This window comes from Engystomops pustulosus, chromosome 4 (genome assembly GCF_040894005.1).
Source record: "Engystomops pustulosus chromosome 4, aEngPut4.maternal, whole genome shotgun sequence".
Taxonomy (NCBI): Eukaryota; Metazoa; Chordata; class Amphibia; order Anura; family Leptodactylidae; genus Engystomops; species Engystomops pustulosus.
This window is the reverse complement of record NC_092414.1, coordinates 141,071,579-141,094,335: the sequence shown is the minus strand read 5'-3', so window position 1 is coordinate 141,094,335 and position 22,757 is coordinate 141,071,579. Positions and strand designations below refer to the sequence as shown.

The following is a 22,757-nucleotide window of genomic DNA, read 5'->3' as shown; positions in this document are numbered from 1 at the left end:
GGGTTTACTTTTATTTAGGTCTCTCAAAGTGACTTGAAACCTGAGCAGGTCCCTCAATTTTGCGTTTTTTATGAAAATGTGAAAAATCGCACCTAACGTTCAAAGGCCCATAACATCCTACAAAAATAAGAGTATGCATAAAAAACCATGTCCACATAAATTAGACATTTAGTGAATGTTAGTTATTACGTTTTTTTGCGGTTATGACTATGTATGGAAAAAGTAGAACATTTTGAAGTTCAAAAATCTAAAATTTCTCCAAATTTTCACCAAATATCTGATTTTCTCATAAATAAATGCAAAACATACCACCAAAATTTTTCAAATAACCTGAAGTACGATGTGTCACGAGAAAACAATTTTAAAATCACTTGGATATGTTAAAGCGTTCCGAAGTTATAACCACTTATAGTGACACAGGGCAGATTTGAAAAAATGGGCCGTGTCAGGAAGGTGAAAAGTGGCTTCAGCGTTAAGGGGTTAATGTTTGTTTAGTCTCTAAAAACTGAAAAAAACTCAATAAAAATAGGTAATCTAAAAAAAAAAAAAAAAAAAAGACTTCTCCACAACATTATCACGGAGCTGCCTGATGTGTTCCTTGGTCTTCATGATGCAGAACCCTGAGACTATCACAGAGCAGGTGTATATATACGGAGACTGGATTACACACAGTGGATTATATTTATCATCAGTCATTTAGGACAACATTGGATCATTCAGAGATCCTCGCTGAACTTCTGGAGTGAGTTTGCTGCACTGAAAGTAAAGGGGATGAATAATATTGCACACCCCAGTTTTTATTTCTTACAAAAGTTTAAAATAGCCAATAAATTTTGTTCCACTTCACAATTGTGTCCCACGTGTTGTTGATTCTTTACCAAAAAATTACAATTTTATATCTTTATGTTTTGAACTTTGAAATGTGGCAAAAAGTAGAAACGTTCAAGGGGGCTGAATACTTTCACAAGGCACTGTCACTTATACTTTGTCTTCCTCGCCATATCTAGGGACATTAGCTGAAAAGAGCACTGCGTAGCATACTTCTACAGTCCTGTTTATCTCAGATTGTTAATGTCTATAAGTCAAGGCTGGTTAATATTCTAAGGCAATTACAGTTTACCTGACATCTTGGCTGATTAATTTTACTTTTCCTTACTTAGATGTTACAAAAAAATCAGGGTGGGGAGCGGCTCAGCAAACTCCAGAAAGCTGTGTCTCAAGGAGAGATGTCCCGCATAATATCTGCTCAACGCACAGAGCAAGATTCTAGGTGAGCAGATCTTGTACCATAACCAAATCATAACCAAACCATATTACAAACAATCTTTGTAATATGATGGATATCATCATAACTTCAATATATTTTCTGTAATGTACACCCAGTACCATAAAATCACTTTACAAAATGTTTTATCTGAAGATGATATTTGTACAAATTGTCTGATATTCTAAAACTGATTTATTTGTTCACATATCAGACCCCAGAGAGGAAAGATCCGCTTCTGGGGGAAGATGAAAGCAGCAGAGAAGTTGACACCACAGACAGAGGTACTGGAGATTGAAACGGATACTTCAGGGAAGGAAGGGATCCATTACGGTGATGGTAAGAGTCGCCAGTAATGTTTTTAATCAACACTACTTTTTTGTGAGTCTAACACCACTAGTTTCTTAATTTACTCATCGTTTGCTACAGCTAAAGTTACTGTGGATACACGAGTATAAGCTGAGCACAACAAATGTGCTGAAAAACTTCACCTCGGCTTATACTAGAGTCATGAGAAAAAAACAAACACTGTACTCACCTTCCGACGCCCCCCAGGCAGGTCCTCTTCTATACCGCGATGCTCCGGCATCGGCTTCGTGTCTCTGTGCTTTCCGTCACAGAGATTGTGCCGGCGGCGGCGCGGCCCACGCTATGATGTCAGCGAGCGGCTGACGACTCAATTCCTGCAAGGGGTCTGGGCCGGCTGTACACTACAGGGGGTCTGGGCCGGCTGTACACTACAGGGGGGCTGGGCCGGCTGTACACTACAGGGGGGCTGGGCCGGCTGTACACTACAGGGGGGCTGGGCCGGCTGTACACTACAGGGGGGCTGGGCCGGCTGTACACTACAGGGGGGCTGGGCCGGCTGTACACTACAGGGGCTGGCTATACACTGGGAGGCTTCAACCAATGCATTTCCCACCCTCAGCTCATTCTCGAGTCAATAGGTTTTTCCAGTTTTTTGTGTTAAAATTAGGGGTCTTGGCTTATACTCGGGTCGGCTTATACTGATAATACTATTACTAAATTTGCCTGGATTTTCATGAATTCAGAAACCCACAGCCCTCCTTCAGAAATGCCTTCCTCCTCAGCCTGCTGACTATACATTCGCTCCTCTACAGTGTCCTGTGAGCTACCTATGCAGTAATCTCTTTTCCCTGTTACACAGCCTATAACTCCTTCCTCTGCTTATCAAAGTGCGGTGTCTTGCACAGGTAGCTCACAGGAAGTTGTAGAGCGCTTGTTGCAGTGTATGGTCTCATGACCCCCCATCTCCTGCCATTTTATGGATGGGAGCAGGCTGATGAGTGGGGAGGCATTTCTGAAAGAGGCATGTGGTTTAATGAAAATGGCACATAACTTTATCTCCATATATAGTGGTTTAATATAAAACTTGGGGCCAACCCCTTTAATGCCTTTGTGACCCTTTCAGGAACAGATCCTTTTTACAGTTTTTGTAGCGCTGCCACTTTTATTCCCCACTCACAAAGCCACATGAGGGGTTTTTTTTTTCATCTGCAACACAAAATTTACTTTCTAATGGCACCATTTATTTTTATGTGCAATGTACTGCGAAACTGGAAAAAATTATTCCAAATATAGTGGCATGGTCCACAAAATTGCAGTTGCACCATTTTTTGTTTTTGCAGGATTTGTTTTTACAGCTTTCATTATGTAGTCCAATGCATGTGCATGTCCCGTTTAGGCCCCTGTTTCACACAAACATTCTTAAAGGTTTAACTTGATGGACTTGTGTCTTTTTCTAGCCTTGCATAATATGATTTTCTCCAATATTTACCTTCACAATACCCCATAGAAGTCTGAGAACATTTAAAATGTGTTGAATATGTGCTGAAAATGGTTGTGCACCATATGCTGCTGTATATACATGCAGCATCCAGGGAGACCAGAACCAGTGGGAGGGGCCTTCTATCAGCCAGCCAATAGCCAGCCATCCATCATTTACCAGCTCACTATATTATATATGGATATGGTACGGAAACTTTGACATACATGCACATACGGATGGAAAATGTTATATGTATACAGATTCTTACTGCACCGAAATAGAGGACTGCAGAAGACATACATGTGTATGAAAGGGGCCTTATTCTGTGGGTCAATACAATCATGGAAAAAAAATGTTATTGTCACTGTATATTTACACTCCTGTAACTATTTCATAATTCAGCTTATGGTGTTGTGAAAGGTGTCATTTTTGTGTGGAACGTGCAGATTTTCTTATTGATAGAATTTGGGGAACTTTATGACCTTTTAATCAGGAGTAGAAAAAGGCAAAAAAAGAGATTTTTTTTTTCCTTTAAGACATTTACTATATCTGTATAATTATATAAAATAAGATTGGGCATTTTGTGACTCTGTGGTTTCTTATGTGCTTTGTTATGTTGTCTCCCTTTCAGGAGATCCTGGATTGTGGCTTGTTCCTCACAGTCCTGACCTTAGTCGAGGACGTGAGAAAGAAAACAAGGATCCATCTCCTAAGGTACAACGTAGAAGAAGTGTGAAGATCAGCAGTGCTGCGCTAGAACCTGCGCAGTGGCAGGATGAGCGAGCCCAAATCATCTGCAGTGCTAGTGACTTGAAATGTATGGATGAATTCTTACAGAAAAAGGTAAAGTGGTTAAGGCTACAAACATATGAAGTTATTGTCACACTCTACATACATCCATAAGAGTAACAACGCTCAACTATTTCCAGTAGTATTAAAGAATTCATTGAAGTGAACAGACATCTGCTTCCATCTCTCGATACATGCAGAGAGGAATAGGCCTCAAATGTCTTATTGGTGGTGGCTGTACAGATTGAATAGAGAGGATAAGGTCATTACACAGATGACTGACATAGATTCAAACCCTTTTAGAAAGGTTTGTGCATGTACAAATCCTTTATTCCTCAAGTTGCACTCCCACAATGGGAGAGATATATCATGCACCTACTGGATACATTAAGAGGCTTAGGCCCAGCAGGGGCAGCCACACAACGTTTATATTTTCAAACTTCCACTTGTGCCGCATGTGCTCTAAAATTTTAAAAGCACACCAATAAATGCTCCAGGGCCACACCTATTGATAAATACATCCCATTGGGACATAAAATTGGTCACTAAACAGTGGATGTAAAATGTCTTTTTATTTAGTACTTTGTACTTCCAGTTTCTCTGCTCCACCAGCGTGGTAGCCTAGCTACTGTGGACTTTGCTGTGGTACTTGACTAATCGGTTGAATATTGAGTAATACGAGAAATCATTCAAGAATGAGATTCTCTACCAGACCTTTCATATATAATGTATTTGTGTCTTGCAGATCAGTGATCTGGATTCAGAAGATGGAAAGAAAGATTCAATGGTTGATGTTCTCTTCAAAAGAGCTTTAAAAGAATTCCGTCAGAACATTTTCAGCTTATACTCCAGTTCACTTGTGGTAAACGTCACAAGAATGTTTGCATTTATTAAATGTTGCAGTGTCTCAAGTTGTCAAGTTTGTTTTATTTATAGTGTGGTGACACGGGTAAATGTATGCTTAGAAATCCTCCCTAGTTGTAACTAAATATTTGTCAACATTTTGTGCAGATGATAAACTTTGTAATATACTTTAGTAAAGTAAATATGTTCCAGTGTCCTTCTTTTTCTCCTTATTTAAGTAGTTTGTGTAAAGCCGCTTTCAGTCCTGTATACCACTGACAGCTGAGAGATAACGGAAGCTGATAAAGAGTCTAATGACTTTTCTCTTTACCAACATTCCCTGGATAATTTAATCTCCTTAGAGAGCTGAATCATTTTGCTCTAGATAGGAAAGAGTTACTCATTAGCCTTCTTATCTGTTTGAGGTGGACAGAGCTCTGAAGACTTTCAGATACACTGCTCACTACAGGACAAAGAGCAGAAACACAGCACAGAGAAACTACTTTACTAAATGAAGTATATTACACCGTTTATTATTCTCATCTGCACTGTTATTTTCTGAAATTAAAACAATGGTTTAGTTACTCTTTTTAAAGTTTTCTTGAGATTAATTTATCACATTGTATTATTAATAATTTACTACCATATATGCCATAAAGTAAGTTTTTCTGTTAAAAAGTTCAATCTGTTGAATATTACCGAAATAATCTCTGTACAAGGGGGAAGATGGGAAAAGCATCCGATACAGAGACCTTGGAGCACTTTTTGAGCAGATCCTGGACAAGACCATGAAGCACCACCAACAGAGAAGCTGGAACGAATCCCCAGTGCGAGTCTGGATCAATACATTCAAGGTTTTCCTAGATGAATTTGTAACTGAATATAAACCTCTGAATTATACCCCGGGAAAGGTAGTCCTTGTTTAATTGTGAAAAAAAAAAATTGATATTGCCAAATAAACAGAACATTGTGTTAATTTTTCATACATGTATATTCTTTGTTTCAAGACACAAAAAACGGAGAGAAAAAAAAGAAGGAAAAAAGAGTCGGATATTGTAAGTAAATGTCAGCTGTGTGTGTTTAACACCCATGCTCTTCTGCGTTACTCTAATAATCCTATTATATTTTCCTCTATTATTTCTCTTATTCCCTTCATGACAATGCCCATGTTGTACTTGTCCAGCCCTGTATCATACTTACATGTCTCCCTTCTGGCTCTATTTCCCACTTCAGGTTGAAGAACACAATGGCCATATATTTAAAGCCACTCAATACAACATTCCCACATATTGCGAGTATTGTTCTTCTCTCATCTGGATCATGGACCGAGCTGCTGTTTGTAAATGTAAGATGAAATGTAGCTGATCAAATACTCATATGTGTTGGTGTCTCCAATTGTATTCCAATATGATACAGTAATCCCTCAATTTACTGTATTTTCTATTGGGCTATACATCTTGCAAGAGCAAATCTATTTCCAGTATACATTAATGTTGGGCTTCAGTTAATAGCAGAGGTACCAAGTGTTGGACTCCGCTTTTCTAATATCACTTGTGTCCTAAAGATGGCTGATCAATATTTAGATCCCAGAATACCCCTTTAAGCTTGATTAAAAAGATGTTGTTTCCTAACCTTATGCACTGTTTTAGTATGTAGATTTGCTTGCCACAAGAAATGCTGCTCCCAGATCACCACATCCTGCAGTAAAAAGGTAAACTTTGTTGCATAGTAAAATAGAATTAAAGAGTACAAGTTTCATTGACACATGTAAAGAGGAGTTTGTTTCATCCTTACAACGTTGTCTCTTTTCTATCACTATTAGTATGACCATGAGCTGTCCAACCGGCACTTTGGGGTGGAATTGTCACGTCTCACTAATGAAGATCGGACTGTTCCTGTGCTGCTCGAGAAGCTTATCAGTTACATCGAAATGCACGGCTTATATACAGAGGGAATATACAGGAAACCTGGCTCCACTAATAAGATTCGTGAACTGCGGCAAATCCTTGACACAGGTGAGCAGCTACTATTCTCTTTTTGAGGCTATTATATTCAGCTCAGGGGAACAGAGAAGCATAATAAAGTGATAAAATAAATTTTATGTTTTTGTAATGTCCACTTGCATCACTCCAGTTTGTTGGTCGTCGTGACCGATGACATTTAGTCTTCTATTTATCCCAATGAATGGTGCTTCCCTTTCACATACCAACAAGATATCATATTACTGCAGTCTAAAGGGCGAGCTAATTGAGGGATAGCCTTGGTATTCTCTGCCTTCCTAACCATCTGTGAACGTAAGTGGATCTTATGGGGTGATAAAGCGGAAATTTGTTTATATTGGAAAAAAATAGAAAATAAAAAAATGCTGTTTTCGATCCCTGCAGCCCTTACTTGATGTACAAAGTAGGAGTGTGGCTATGGAGAGGCATTCACTTCCATCCAGGGCACCCTCCTCTCTGCTCTCATCAGACACCATTATGACTGTTCTATTTCTCCATCTCTGTACATCAGGAAAGCATCACAGGCAGCTAGTGCCATCTCTGTATGCTGGGAGGACAGCTAGATTCTCCTAAAAAATCTAAGCAAGGAGGGAATGCCAAGAAATATAGCAATGTAAAGGCAAAGCATGATGAAAAAGTTATTTGTATAAGGTATAAAAGTTGTGCTCAGAAAAGTCCATGGGACAATCCACGTTAATGTTGTATATATTTGGTAGAAGTATTGTAACCAATTTCCCGTTTTGTTTTGAAGCGACACTTTCGGGTGTTTACAATGTTCTTTTCCTTTATGATTTCCCTGTCTTGCAGATATCGACAGTGTAAATCTGGATGAATACAATATCCATGTCATTGCCAGTGTTTTCAAGCAATGGTTGCGGGAACTTCCCAATCCTCTGATGACGTTTGAGCTGTATGAAGAGTTTCTTAGATCTATGGGTAATGGCAGGCAGTTATGGAGGCACCTTCTGCTCCCATGCTTGTCTCTGCTTAATTTTAACTAAAATGTATCCCCATTTTTGTCTTTTTAAGGCCTTGGTGAGAGAAAGGAAATTGTGCGTGGAGTGTATTCTGTAATAGACCAACTCTCCCGGACGCATCTTAGTACTTTGGAGAGACTTATCTTTCATCTTGTCAGGTACATTTTTGTTAATTTTGTAACTTATATTTAGAATTCTGTATTATCTCTTCCTGTTCAACATTTGCATTTACTATGTGGCCAAATAATTGTTAGTGATTATAGTGTAATTATTAAAAATGGAATATGTGTAATGTAAAATGATTGTTTTAATAAACTTTATTAGGGTTTGTTTTCAGCTCTTATTAAAAATCTCCCTTGAAAGGTTTCCCTGTCCAGTGTTCGGGAAAGGCCAAATTCCTTCTGTAATATACAGGCAGATAATTATAGACAGCCAGAATCAGTGAGCCATTACGTTTACTATTATAAAATACTAAACAGCAGTATATTTCACAGAAGGTGTACACTTTGATAGATTCCACATTTACTCTGGGATTAGGGGGATTTTGGGGATATCATGAGATGGGTGTCCCTTTCCTAAATTGTACAGGTTGGTATCTTCCTCCAAGATCCTGGTATTTGAGTCCAGATATATTTATACTTTTATGCCGTATGCTTATGAAAGGGAGACCTGTAAGGCCAAACTGCAGCATTGGTACTGTAACAGTTGTTGTAGTGTTGGCATTCCAGTTCAGCCAACAGACAGGGTGTCCTTCCATCATATTACTGTATGATGCAAGGACTCCTGTCCACTGCATTGTGCTCCATCAGTGGATTCTGAACAGCACATGTGTCCCTTTCCACAGACCAACCAAAAAGTGTTAACTCGCCTGGTCTCGCATACTAGGATCAAGGAGGAAGATGCCAACCTTGGCACCTTTCCACAGGACTGTGCTCTGTCGGAAAGTGGGATGTATGCTGGTCAGATTCCACCAAGAGAGCGATAGCCATACACAGGATAGCCACTTATCTACCTCTTCTGGGAATAACTTTCTCCACTAAAGAGGTGGAACTACAACAACAAAAACTTTCTAGTTAGGTTTGACAAAATTTGGAGTAGATGGATCATTCTCCGTAGAAATATATGGCGTATCCCTCGCTCCTCAATTGACATTTTACGTTTGCCTCACTCCTAAAGACCATTTAACTCTTTTAATAACTCATTTGTTTGATGATCTAAATCTTTCATGGGAAAGTAAAAAGGGTTACCAACTCATATCATAATTTAACAGGGCAAGTTTAATATGGATGACCCTATTAGGGTCTTATACTTACCCTGTTAAAGTTTGCCGTTCAGTGTGGGTCACGTGACTCCCAGACAGCAGGCCTCCGGACTTCATGTGACAAACTTTGTCTCCTGGTTTTTATGTAAACTTTTTTCTTTTATGCCATTTGGATAAGTACTGATATATGGACATCAAGTGATTTTCTGTTCACTTTACTTACTTTTGTACTTTTTTTTTCTGTTCACTTTACTTACTTTTATACTTTTTGTATATTTTTCAATAAGTATTTAGGTTGGTTTGTGTTGTGTATGTGACACTGTGTATTGTTCTACTTGTATTTGTACTTTATAAATTCTAATATTATCTCTAATATTTCTAGTATATCTCTATTTATTAACCCCTAATTTTTAATATTTTAGGATCGCCCAGCAAGAAGAAACCAATCGAATGTCTGCCAATGCCCTGGCAATTGTGTTTGCCCCATGTATTCTTCGTTGTCCAGACACAACAGACCCACTTCAGAGTGTACAGGATATTGGCAAGACCACAGCGTAAGAATCATAAGATTGCTGTCTTGTTTGTTTTTTTCTTCCTAGTGCCATGTGTATGTAATGCAGAACTGTTACTCAAGTGTCTTGTGCAGTTCCTGTGATCTAGTGGCTTGTAGTTATTCATACTTGCTCTCTATACTCCCCACATTTTATTTCATATAGTGTAAATGTCATTCTGTGCAGCACTATTATTTATAGAGACCTTTTTCCTTTGTACTTGTCTCTGAATAGCTGTGTCGAGCTGATAGTTGTGGAGCAGATCAATAAATATAAAGCACGTCTGAAGGATATCAACAGTCTAGAGTTTGCAGAGAACAAAGCCAAGAGTCGCCTGTCTCTAATCCGCAGATCCATGGTAAGAAAATGGAGTTGTCCCACTTTTCCCACTACAAACTCCATCACAACTAACACGCTCACACTTGCCCTCTCTGCTCATCATCTTCTTGGCTACTCTCTTGCTTCTAACCTTCTGCTTTCCTTTCATTTCCTTTTTCAATCCAGAAACCTGTACTAATTGCAGTTAGATTTATGAGCATAAATCGCAGCACCCTGCCGGTATGTATACTAAGACCAGGCTGTCTGTGACGCTCATTTGTTGTGTCCCCATCCACTCGAGCGCCCTCACTCACTGTTCTGTCTTCACTTGAATGGCATGTTTATCCCCATCTTAGTTTCATTGTATATCCACAAGACCTGCCCTTCCAGGGCACACATAACCCTGTCTGTATAATACATACCCCTTGTGCATGGTTCTTCACTCACCAATCACATGTGGTCTCAACGGGATTTCATGTGTCCCATAACATTTTATGTTTTTTTTCAGCATTTCGTACTTACTGCATATTTTCTGTAATGTTTCATCCCAGCAGAAAAGTAATGGTTTTGTTTCGTTAGAAAGATATTGCAGCAGAGACCTATTAGATATGACAATTTAGTGACATGATTCACCATAATATATTCAAAGAGAAAAAGAGAGGTGTGTCAATAGACAAAATTATGTAAAAAAGTGATAAATCTTTATTTCAACAATAGAAAAACTCCATCAAGGCACGAAGGACAAGTTAAAAACAATTAAAAAAATATACATGAGTCAAAATGTTTGGCACAACCAGGTAAGGTTCACCAAACAAACACCTCCTCCATGCAGTGGAACCTGGCCCCTAGTATGATACAATTACAATAGAAGGATGATTAAGGCCCAAGCTGTCTAATGACCCTGAACAGATGAAGATACATCTGCCATAACAATCATAGTGCGGCTATAGGATGAATGGGTAAGTATACATTACGAGTCAGTGGTCAGCAGGCAGGCATCAGTACAATAAGTCAACAGGGCGGCTCAGCAGTAGTGGAGGACTCCCCATGCGTTCCGTCCCCCAAGTGGAGTCTTTTTCACCCCTGAGGAAGTCTCCACTTGGGAGACGGAACGTGTGGGGAGTCCTCCACGTCCTCCACTACTGCTTGGGCCTTAATCATCCTTCTATTGTAATTGTATCATACTAGGGGCCAGGTTCCACTGTATGGAGGAGGTGTTTGTTTGTTGAACCTTACCTGGTTGTGCCAAACATTTTGACTCGTGTATGTTTTTTAATTGTTTTTAACTTGTCCTTCGTGCCTTGATGGAGTTTTTCTATTGTTGAAATAAAGATTTATCACTTTTTTACATAATTTTGTCTATTGGCACACCTCTTTTTCTCTTTGAATATTTTATAGCTTGCTTTGTGTGCTGACATTTACCTTGTTTTGGTGGTTTGCATGGTCCACTCTGTGTATAGTATTAATGATTCACCACAATGTCTCAACACTCTCTGTGTCTTTGGTCCAGATTTGACATCACTGGTCAGTCCCACCAAAATCATCAGGTTCCACTGATTATCTAATTTGTATAGTAGTCCTTTGTTGTCTTTTATCAAACATATTGGCTGGCTTTATTTTTCTCATCTCGCCAACAGTCGGTGATAAAATTGATTCATCCATTTTGCTGTGTAGAGAGTGGAAGTGGATAATCTGTCAGACATATCTAAGATCTGCCTTATTTATAGACTATAAGCATGCCAAAAAGTAATAAGGGAAGTAGTTAAAGAGTATCAGCAGTAATGGAAGTAGTAACAGCTTCTCCTATTACTACATACTCAATAGTGTAAGTGTGACTGGCATCCTGAGATAAAACTATAGGATAAAAACACTCAGGAAATAGTCTTTACAATATGCTACAAGTACTGCATGTTGATCTCCTGTTGGTTTTGTCATATCTAAATAAAAGTGTAGAGAAAGAAAGACATTCATTTTATACTTAAATTGAATGGTGGGGCATTGCTTCCCCCGAGGTGTCTGCCGGTGGGGCATTGCTTCCCCCGAGGTGTCTGCCGGTGGGGCATTGCTTCCCCCGAGGTGTCTGCCGGTGGGGCATTGCTTCCCCCGAGGTGTCTGCCGGTGGGGCATTGCTTCCCCCGAGGTGTCTGCCGGTGGGGCATTGCTTCCCCCGAGGTGTCTGCCGGTGGGGCATTGCTTCCCCCCGCCAAGCTCTTTAATAGGACTGGAAAATGTATACCAATCGGACCACCTCTCACACATTTTATGGCATTGTTTGAGGTCATGCTTTCTTTTTTTATTCAGGGAAAAGGACGGCTTCGCTCAAACCTGAGCCCTGTGATTTCAGGGCGTTCCCCTGCTCCAGACACCGCTAGTGACCATGGGTTATCCACTATTCCATCTGAAGATGAGTCTTCAGAGCAGAAGGAAGCAGCCATGCAGCAAGAAGAAAGAGTCCTGGCCCAACAGATAGAGACTCTACAAAAGGAGAAGTGAGTGGGGAACCACAATGTGAAGTTTCTAATATAAGGCAATACAGTCAATCCGCACTCATAAGAGAATTTTTGATGTAATATTCAGATACGTTTTTATGGGTGCGGATACTATACCTAGGATGTTCTGCCCCAGCAGTATATAAATGCCCTTACAGTGGTCTATTAAGAAAAATGTATTGCTATATTGGGAAAAAAGTAAACAGCATGACCCTTAAAGGGTTTGTCCTGTGATGTAAATTATACCCAAAAGGGGTCTACTTGGGGACGCCACTGCAACCAATTTCCTGGATGTCTCCTGACACCAAACACTATGAGGGGACACATATCCAGTCACAGGTTGGAGCGGTGACCCGCAGAGTGGCCTCTCGGGCTGTTTGCTACCTTGTCATGAGACACTGTTGAAGGAGTTGAATACACGGTAGACAAGGATCCATGGTAATGGACTGGCGGGAAACTTTAAGTAACTGTCGTATTTTACGGTCCCCTGTAAGTATATATATATGTATGTATATAATTCTTTTTATACATGCACATAAATATTTGTGTATGTTAAAAAAAACAAAAAAAAAAACCTTGGGATTCCATTGATTTAGAAAGCTGTGTATACATCTTTACCCACAGTGATTATTATTATATACAGGCTAGCTGAGACCGTATGATGCTGATTATAATGCAACCTCTCTTCCTTTCTCAAAATGTATATTGACCATTCAACAAGCGGGGCCTGTATTAATATTTCTTTCTTTATTCTGTTTTCAAGTTTTCATGCTACAATTCCAAACAAAAGAGCAGATTCCAATGTAGTGCATTAATACTTAGGTATTCAATGTTGACTTCAGTCAGTAACAAGCAGGCACAATATATTATGTATCTATATAGAGCAACATATTGCAGGATAGTACAGATCCCCCATGCTGAATGTGTTTCTATTGAAAGAAGCAAATGATTCTTGTTTATTCACTATGCCTGGATCAGCTCCCATGTTTAAAACTGCTCTGGAATATCGAAGGCTGGAGGGTTATTAGTTGCTTTGGGTGACAAGATTAGTTATTTGTTTAGACAGACCCACATATCCTTGGCAGGCGAAGCATACAGCCTAAGACGAAAACAGTACACGGTCCAGCCAGGCTCCACACACTTGTGTTTTCAATCCTTTATTGTTGCATAGGTAATACAAAGCATCCCATAATGGGGGACAACAGCAGCTTACGTGTTTCGGACAGATATACTGTCCTTAGTCATAGCATAGATGAGGGATGCTAATGAGTCAGAAGTGCTATGGGGGCATTACCAGAGGCCCTCAGTGCTGCAGGTTGACAGGCTGTTTATCACTCCCCCTGCTGACTGAGGCACAGTCGCATCATCATACTAATTCAAAGCAAGGGTAGCTATGACCTAAAACCCACCATAACATCCAAGTAGTTATGTAAAAGATACTTTTCTATTAACTATATAAGTGCTTGTTTCTAGGAGATGACACCAGGCACCCCAATGCGTGTAACACATACCATAGTTCTTCACTGGGCCTTTACATTTTCCCATCAGCCAATTGGTGGGAATGCTAGGTACTGAGCCCCCACTAATTCATAGTGAGGACATATTGTATTGATAGGTTATCAATACTTTTAGCTCTGAATACCTCTTACGATCTGATAACGGTGGATCAGGAGAGGTTATAGTAGGAAAACCCTTATAGTCTACATTCAAAACTGCACAAAATCCTTAGAATATTTCTTTATGTTTTTATAACAACAACTGTAAGCTTTACTTCTAGGATGTGCTATGCAATTGGATATATTATGTAAGAATGACATTTGCTCATTTTATTCTCATGGTTAATTACTTTTATTTACATGTTTTTCTGTCTCTTAAAATAGGGAGGAACTTGCTTATGAGATGTTGGCTTTAGAGCCACGAGCTTCAGATGATGAGACCTTGGAGTCTGAAGCATCTCTAGGGACTGCAGACAGCTCTGAGAACCTGAACTGTGAGTCTGAAGGAACAGCGTCCATCAGAGCAGGTAGTTCTAAATTCTATATTTATTTTTATTAAGAGAAAAGAGGATCAATCTACCTGATTCACCAGCCAACAGAATACAATAGGTGAATCAATTCATCAAAACCCATACAATAAATTAAAGTGGATCAATTCCCTCATTACTAAGTATATGTTCGCAATATACCAGCAATGTGTAAATTGGAAACCCTTCTAATTTATGGCATTTAGCAGACACTGTCAAGCTTTCCTCTCCAGCTCAGCCTCTATAAAATATTTGCACCACGGCCACTTATTTCTTTCTGTTTCACATCCCACAGAAAGAGCAATAGCCCTAAGTTCCATGCGAGGTCCACGGACAGAGATTGCAAGAGTACGGAGACCAGCAAAGAGAGAAAATGACAGCACAGACAGCGGGGACCGCAACCTTTCTTCTCCGATTGCTTCATCCTGCTTACCCCACCTGGGAAGGAAGAGGTTCCACTTACACTCTAAATCCCCCTTTTACCGGGAACCTACGTCATCGGACTCTCAGGACTCTGGGGCCCCTGTACATTTCACAAGCCGTGGAACTTTTAATCCTGAGAAAGGACGGCAGAAATTAAAGAATGTCAAACAATCTCCCCAAAAACCCAGAGATCCTCCGGACAGTGGGGAGCAAAGGATTCTGGGACCAGACAGCAGTTCACAATCTGTTGTCTTGTTTGGGAACAATGAATTTATGGTTTGAAAGAGGTATATTGTTTCCCTCGATCATTCTTGCCAAGAGCTGTGCCCTCGCACATAGCTTTATCCTGGTGCCTCATGCACCCAGGACAACCATTTGGCATGCGCTGCCAACACATATCAAGGACCAGCCGGGCCACATGTAACAAAAGCCTTACCCAGCTCGCCCACCACAGGACTGTTTAACACTCCTTTTATCAACACAAACTGATCAACAGAGAGAGGCTTCTATTATAAATATTATTATATTAATATTATTAATTTTATTTGTGGTTTCTAAGCCCAATATAAATAAACCATTCCCTTTAATTTAAAGCAGCACCTGCACTGTGGTTAAACAAAGCTTTGTAAGGTTGAAGCCTCCTGATCTGCATGGCTCAACTTATCTGTGGGGTACGTCACCCCCTCTTCTTCTGTCCTTTCCATCCTCATCAAAATATACGTTCTTGGTCAGAACCCACATCAACAGCAAAAAACACTCAAGTGAGTAAATTCCATTTGTTTTGTGGGATCCACGGCGTGTGGGCTCAAGAGAAGATAACCTGCTCGGACATCTGGTAGATTCAAGTAAAACCTTCTTTTCTGCAGAAGAGGATATAGAAAGTGGGCAGTTGTGTCTTCATACATCACCCTTCTGGCTGCAGATTCCAGCACATCAGAAGCTTGCGGAGCCTCATAAAAAGCAGACACTTCCATTCCGAATGTAAATGTCCTGCATCTGGGAGATGACCCGGGGTGCAGGGTGCTATGGGAGCCTTTGCTATCATGTATTCAGTACAATCTGTGTAAATTTCCAGTTGTCAGATCTATTACATTGCAAACAAACCCAGAGCTTATTAAATGAACAAAGCTGCAGAGTGTTGTCTTCAAGTAGTTATTACCTCTTATTGTAAAATGAAGGGATACACAAGAATATGTCTATAGAATGGAAATGGTTCCCAAACCCTACCTGCACACAAACATGGCTTTATTGGGTCACAAACAGTGGATCTGCGGTCCATTATTTGAGGCTGGTGTGTCATTGGCATCTGAGAAGACTGCCCAAGCCACAAACAGACCGGAATAGGACCTGCTCTGACTTTTGTAGTTCCTCTAGTTCCACAAAGGCTCATAAAACAGCATTTGTCTGTCGAAGAAATTTGTGTGCAGTCGGCCTATGTTTGCTCTTTCCAGATTGACATTTATATACAGGCAGTCCCCGGGTTACGTACAAGATAGGGACCGGAGGGTTGTACTTTAGTTGAATATGTATGTAAGTCGGAACTGGTATATTTTGCAGATGTACAGTAACTCCTGACAATTTTTTTTTTTTGTTTTGTATGGCATAGGATACTGTAAACAACAATGTCAAGTTGGTTTTGATACCCTTGTTCAGATTTTATTTCACTTTCTGTCACTGTGACAATAGGATTTAAAAAATTCTGATAACCTTTGACAACTTTCTCTTACCCTAGGGGAGACTTTGGCTTGTTGTCTCAGAAAGTGAGATGAAACCTTTTGATGGGGATCAGAACAGAAACTATAAGCTTGAAAAATACAAACCAAAACCAAGGAAAATTTGCACGGTAGAAATTAAATGCAACTTGGACAAGTTTTCTTTAACACTGGATATGTAAACGCTTAAACATTTTCAAATTCATATGAACCATAAAGTACAGCCTTAAACAACCATGGTAGAAGATGTTGGACTTGGGGAGGATGGGATTGGTATCTGGGAGTCAGAATCCGATTCTGCTGCTGGAGTCGGTTTCTTGAAGTAGGCATCAAGGGAAGTTTGCACTGAGCTTTTCTTTTTCTTATCATAAATAGCCTTGTAACATCTCAGGCCTTCGGTAACTGTACGGTAAACTTTATTGAACCTCTCTGTATCAGTATCTTGTTCCTCTAGCTTTGCCATGCCTGCTTCAATGAGACTAAAAGCATTTGCTAGTTCTTTTTTAGAAAACGTTTCCATTTACTGTTTTTCCTTAGTAAATTCCAAGCTCTGTTGCTCTAGTTCCATAAGATCTTTGTTTGATAGTTCTTTGCCATGGGAGTCAAGTAACTCTACAACATCATTTTCACTGATGTTCAACTGGAGATCATTACCAATAGCAACCACAGCTTTCATGGTTTCAGCAATTTCATAATCTGTAAAACCCAGAAATTACTGTGTGAAGTGGGGGCACAACTTGTTCCAAACTCCTCTCATATTTGTCTCTTTCACTTCATCCCAAGAATCCGCAATATTTTTAATGGCATCTGAAATGCTATAATTCTTCCAGAACTCCTTTAAGGTTATCTCGTTGTTTTGGGTAACCCTGACAGCTTGAGAGAATGTCCTTCTCAAATAGTAGGCCTTAAAGGAGGCTATGACTCCTTGATCCATTGATTGAATTATGGATGTGGTGTTTTGGTGTAGAAATACCACCTTTACATTTGGGTGCATGTCATCTAAAGTATTTGGATGTCCAGGGGCATTGTCAAGAAGAAGGAGAATTTTGAATGAAATGGTTTTACCAAAGCAGTAGTGTTTAACAGCGGGAACAAAATGGTTCAAAAACCAATCTTCAAAAATTGCTGCTGTATTTGCTCTCCAAATAACAGGAAGAGATGCCTTTGTGACATGACGCAGTGCTCTTGGACTTAGGGAGTGATACACTAGCAAAGGCTTGAGCTTTAAATCCCCAGATGCATTACCCCCAAGTAATAAAGTCAGCCTGTCCTTTGATGCCTTATGTCCTGGAGCACTTTTTTTCCTCTTCGATATGTAGGTCCTGTCAGGCATTTTTTTCCAAAACAATCCAGTTTCATCTACATTAAAAACTTGGTCTGGCAAATAACCTCCTTCATCAATAATACCTTCCAATATCTTGCAGCACTCTCCAAATATCTTGCAGCAATCTCCAAAATCACTTGCAGCACTTATATTGGCACTTGCTGCTTCACCTTGAACTTTTATATTATGCAAATGAGCTCTTTCTTTAAAGCGATTGAACCAGCCCTTACTTGCAATAAAATCTGCACTGCAATCTTCACCTTCCGTACGAGTCGCTTTTAAATCATTGTACAGGCTTTGTGCTTTTTCTTGCACTAAGGAAAGACTAATAGGCACATTACGCTGATTTTGGTCTTCTATCCAAACTATCAACAGCCGTTCCATCTCGATAATTAAGCCACTGCGTTGCTTGGTAATGATCGTAGCATTCATTGGAGTATGGCCTTTCACATGCTCCATTATTCAGACTTTATCTTTTAAAATGGTTCCAATTGTAGACCGGCTGTAACCAAGCTCTCTGCCAATGGATGATGGAGTTTCACCTCTCTCTGATCTCTTTATTATTTCTACTTTATTTTCCATTGTGATGGCTTTTCTTTTTTCCGATGTATCACCATCATTTCCATCAGATTTTTGTTAAGGTGGCATTGTTGCAGGGTAAAAAATATGCAGTACTGTAACCCTGAATGTGGAAGAAGCTGTACAATACTGTCAACCCTGGGCTCCCTGGAGTGATTTTTCTGTAACCAGGAAGAAACACTAGCCCCTGAGGTAGTTTACAATGAAGTACTGTATGCCTGGGCACTGTAGAAGGACTGTAGAATACAGTGCTGTAAGTCTGGGCGCTCTAAGAAGAGATGGCAGGCTACTTGATGCACAGGCTAGTCAGGAATGATGCAGCTGTAACTGTTATTCAAAACCAAGGACAAGTGATTTTGAGATCTCATGAGATCTCACTAGTATATGTGTCCTTAGTTACCTGTCATCATGAACAGCAGGGGCTAAAACAGTCACCAAATAAATGTCTTCTGCAAGTATGCATATGAAGAAGTACAATCTGCTGGTATTGGAGGTTGTGAGTAAAAGGAGGGGTTAAATGGTGAGTTCACATCCATAGCCACACCTCTGATACCAGCAGATTGTACTTCTTCATGCACTTCTGTACAGAATAGCTGTAGCTGCCCAAATATGCAAATTACTGCATTTAGAACAGCCCACAGGTTGCTGGTAACTAAGGATGCATTAGCTGATGCAATCTCACGCTTCCTCAGTTACCTTCAATCTCCGGCTTGCAGTTCTTCTAGTGCACTGGCTGGTAACTAAGGAAGCGTGAGATTGCACCATTGAACGCATCCTTAGTTACCCGAACCTCCCGATACTGCCGGCAATTACTTACTTTATACAGCGTCAGCGTATTGAGTTCCCCTTCAACTCCATGGCCCCCTCCAGCCTTTCGCTCCGCCCAACGATCCAGTCACCTTCATGATGCCCTCCTGCCTCTCGCTCCGCCCAACGATCCCCATCACCTCGATGGCCTGCCCAATGAGGAGGCGCAGCACTAGTGAAAACCGAGAAGTGGACTGCGCATTCGCGGGGTGCCGAGTGCCCCATTCGTATCTACGGGTTGTCCGTAACTCGAAACGCCGTAAGTCGGGGACTGCCTGTATACAGTATTGCAAAAGTATTTCTACCCCTTGAAGACTTCCTCATTTTTAAATATGACAAACTTAATAAGGTTGCGCTGTTTCAGCAAATAAATGTTATTCTTTATATAATAAAAAGTTGCACAAGTTGCATTTGATGTCATGTGAGATCACACAGCTCTGATTACTCTCTGTGATTCTAACAAGTCTTAGACCTGTGTGACATCACATGACCATAGCCCCATAGCCAGATTTTCTATCCACTGGAAGTAAATGTAGAAGATCTCTATAGAACAACAGCAAGCAGAGATCTAGGAAAAACTCTGGAATTGATACAGAAAGTATATTGGAAAATTGTATAACAATAACATCTGCTGAAACTCACATGTGGTAGAAACATTAATTATTTTTGAAATGTAAAGAAAATGATACATTCTTTTGCGCATTAAAAAACTGAAAAGTGTGGCACTTGTATGACATAACAGCATGGCACAACAAATACTGGATACTTTGTGTTCCTCTATCACATAAAATATAAATAAAATACATTTAAAGGGATATTCTCATAAAAACAAGATGCTTAGATAAACCCAGGATAACAATAACGCATTCTCTAATTCCCTGTACAAAAATACAGCATTTCACAGATATAATTACAACTTTTCTCTATCAGTCCTGGTGTTTACAATTTTAGTTGCCCCTGGATCCAACTGTAAGTCTTCTAACTATGGCTGGATTCTTCTCATGAATAGTTTCTCTTGTCTGCACGCTGCAGTGTTCTCTGCCTCCTGTCCATTCCCCTTGCATTACAAGACCAGCTCAGACGCAGACATATCCTGCTGGCAAGCAGCAAAGTTCAAATACAAGCTACAGACAGATAAGGTCTTTATCACGGAGGGAGGCATATAGCTGAGCTGACAGTGTGTTAGCAGAGAGTCATTGTGTGTTATATTCATCTCATGAATCACATCATTTTCGAACTGTCTCCTCTCTCTTTTTTAAGTGTCAGATACCAGTAGAATGTTCAGAAGCTAAATAAAAGTGTAGATGATCCCTGGACCCTGATAATCTAAGCAAATGACCGTCACTGAGTCATAGCAGATAAAACAGCATTAAAATTGAGTAAAACTGTAAAGTGAGGGGTTAAAATGATCTTTATTGTGTAGACATAACTAGGGGATTTATATGTGAGAACTTTCTTTCATTGGAAAACCCCTTTAACCCCCTTCCCGACGTGCGCCGTACTAGTACGGCGCGCGCCGGGTCCCGGTGCATGGAGAGGGCCCTCTCCATAGCCGGTAAGTCTTTGCTGCATATTGCTAGCACCGATCGTGGGTGCTTTCACCGCGATCGCCGCCGGCAATGCTGCCGGAGACTTCAAAAAGATGGCGCCGCATCTTGGCGCGGATCTTCGCTCCCCGGTGACGTCACGGGGAGCGGTGATCCGTTGCCATGACAGCTTCGGGCCTTCGTGAGACCCGATGCTGTCTCGTTTTAACCCATTCATTACAATGTGCTATCAGCACATTGTAATGAATGAGGAGTAAAATCCCCATATACTGCCATATTGCAGTATGGCAGTATATGGTAGGATCGATCAGACAACCTAGGGTTAAAGTACCCTAGGGAGTCTGAAAAATAGTTAAAGTAAAAGTAAAAAAAAGTTAAAAAAAAAAAAAATTATATTAAAAAAACCTAAAAATTCAAATAACCCACCTTTCCCTAGAACTGATATTAATATTAATAAACAGTAAAAATCATAAACACATTAGGTATCACCGCGTCCGAAAATGTCCGATCTATCAAAATATAATAACGGTTTTTCACTGCGTTTAACTTCGTAACGGAAAATAGCGTCCAAAGTCAAAAATGACATTTTTTGCCATTTTGGAAAATATAAAAAAATTAATAAAAAGTGATCAAAAGGTAGCACAGTCCTAACAATGATAGCAATGAAAACGCCATAAAAAGTCGCAAAAAATGACACCACCCACAGCTCCGTACACCAAAGTATGAAAAAGTTATTAGCGCCAGAAGATGGCAAAATAAAAAAAAAAAATTTTGTACAGGAGGTTTTAATTTTTTTAAATGTATGAAAACATTATAAAACCTGTACAAATGTGGCATCCCTGTGATCGTAGCAACCCAAAGAATAAAGTAGACATGTAATTTGGGGCACACAGTGAAAGCTGTAAAATCCAAGCCCACAAGAAAACATCGCAAATGTGTTTTTTCACCATTTTCACTGCATTTGGAATTTTTTTCCCGCTTCCCAGTACACGCCATGGAATATTAAATACCGTCACTACGAAGTGCAATTTGTTACGCAGAAAATAAGCCATCACAGAGCTCTTTATGTGGAAAAATAAAAAAGTTATAGATTTTTGAAGGTGGGGAGTGAAAAATGGAAGTGAAAAAACTAAAAAAGGCCAAGTCGTTAAGGGGTTAAATTATCTCAAGTGTCCAAACCCCTTGAACTTTTAGTTATAAAATATTATATCCACAAACTTAATGTGAAGCTGCTCTATCACATGGTGTTTCGGTCATGAGGTAACCCATAGCAATATGGGAAATTGCCTTACTTTGTATCAATGATGGCTTTGTTTTTTTGTGATAGTTGTGAATGAGGCTTCTTTTTGTCATGTGGCACAAGTGAATAATTATTTATAAGCAACACTTCTACACATCCTGCAAAGTCTTTCTCCTCTAGTATGAGCTGAAGTTCCATCTAAAGTGTCTTGGTGCTATTGAGGTCTTGAGCTTAACTGTACCCCGTACTGGCTAATGTATGCAAATCCTACTTCAGGTTTTTTTTTTTTTTTAATTATTTTTTTTTTTTTATAAATAATGCTGCATTCACTCTCTCTGACTGTATTCCCTGCGTCGTTATTACTTATTCAAAAGGTTTCGTTAATAGTGGGAATAAAGACCAGGACTACTTTTATTTCTGCTATTAATACTAGATTTGTCATTGAAGGTCTATTTGAGTCCACGGCAGGGGGATGAACCTTCAAGATGCTTTAGTGAGGTAAAAAGCACCGAAGTCATTATAAAAAGGCTACAAGATTGAAATCTAAGAAATAGAGATGGGCTGACCTGACAATCACATTCTGCCGGGCGACCCGAACATATTGACGGATTGGTCGAACAGCCAATCCAGAAAATTAATCCCCCTGCCAACTAGCCATGGCTGTGATGGGCCAGGGGTGGAATATGTCCTGGTTGCACGGCCATACCCAAATGTGGGGTCCGCTTATCTCTAGTAAGAAACAAAAATTGTACATTGAGCCACTGCTGGCTGTGATAGTGCAGTGCATGGGCATGCCAGGGAACTAAAAGATGTCATCTGTA

At 40.0% G+C, this 22,757-nt stretch overlaps 1 protein-coding gene and 1 pseudogene across 5 annotated transcripts in view; one reads left to right on the top strand and one right to left on the bottom strand.

Moving 5' to 3' along the window:
* Positions 1–15,860, top strand: part of MYO9A (myosin IXA) — a 90,597-nt gene extending 74,737 nt beyond the window's left edge. For 4 of the 5 annotated variants that reach the window (XM_072147794.1, XM_072147795.1, XM_072147792.1 and 1 more), the window contains 17 exons: positions 1,161–1,270; positions 1,479–1,603; positions 3,685–3,896; positions 4,588–4,704; positions 5,405–5,596; positions 5,693–5,740; positions 5,919–6,030; positions 6,335–6,396; positions 6,508–6,700; positions 7,493–7,621; positions 7,715–7,820; positions 9,346–9,477; positions 9,709–9,832; positions 9,979–10,032; positions 12,094–12,281; positions 14,162–14,304; positions 14,600–15,860. In XM_072147794.1, coding sequence (XP_072003895.1) covers positions 1,161–1,270; positions 1,479–1,603; positions 3,685–3,896; positions 4,588–4,704; positions 5,405–5,596; positions 5,693–5,740; positions 5,919–6,030; positions 6,335–6,396; positions 6,508–6,700; positions 7,493–7,621; positions 7,715–7,820; positions 9,346–9,477; positions 9,709–9,832; positions 9,979–10,032; positions 12,094–12,281; positions 14,162–14,304; positions 14,600–15,009 — 2,457 coding nt within the window. In that variant the 3' untranslated portion in view covers positions 15,010–15,860. The remainder of the gene's footprint in view (positions 1–1,160; positions 1,271–1,478; positions 1,604–3,684; positions 3,897–4,587; positions 4,705–5,404; positions 5,597–5,692; positions 5,741–5,918; positions 6,031–6,334; positions 6,397–6,507; positions 6,701–7,492; positions 7,622–7,714; positions 7,821–9,345; positions 9,478–9,708; positions 9,833–9,978; positions 10,033–12,093; positions 12,282–14,161; positions 14,305–14,599) is intronic. The other variant, XM_072147793.1, reaches the window with a different exon arrangement.
* A 1,099-nt stretch (positions 15,861–16,959) lies between these two features.
* Positions 16,960–22,134, bottom strand: LOC140128475 (tigger transposable element-derived protein 1-like; annotated as a pseudogene).
* Positions 22,135–22,757: the final 623 nt, after the last annotated feature.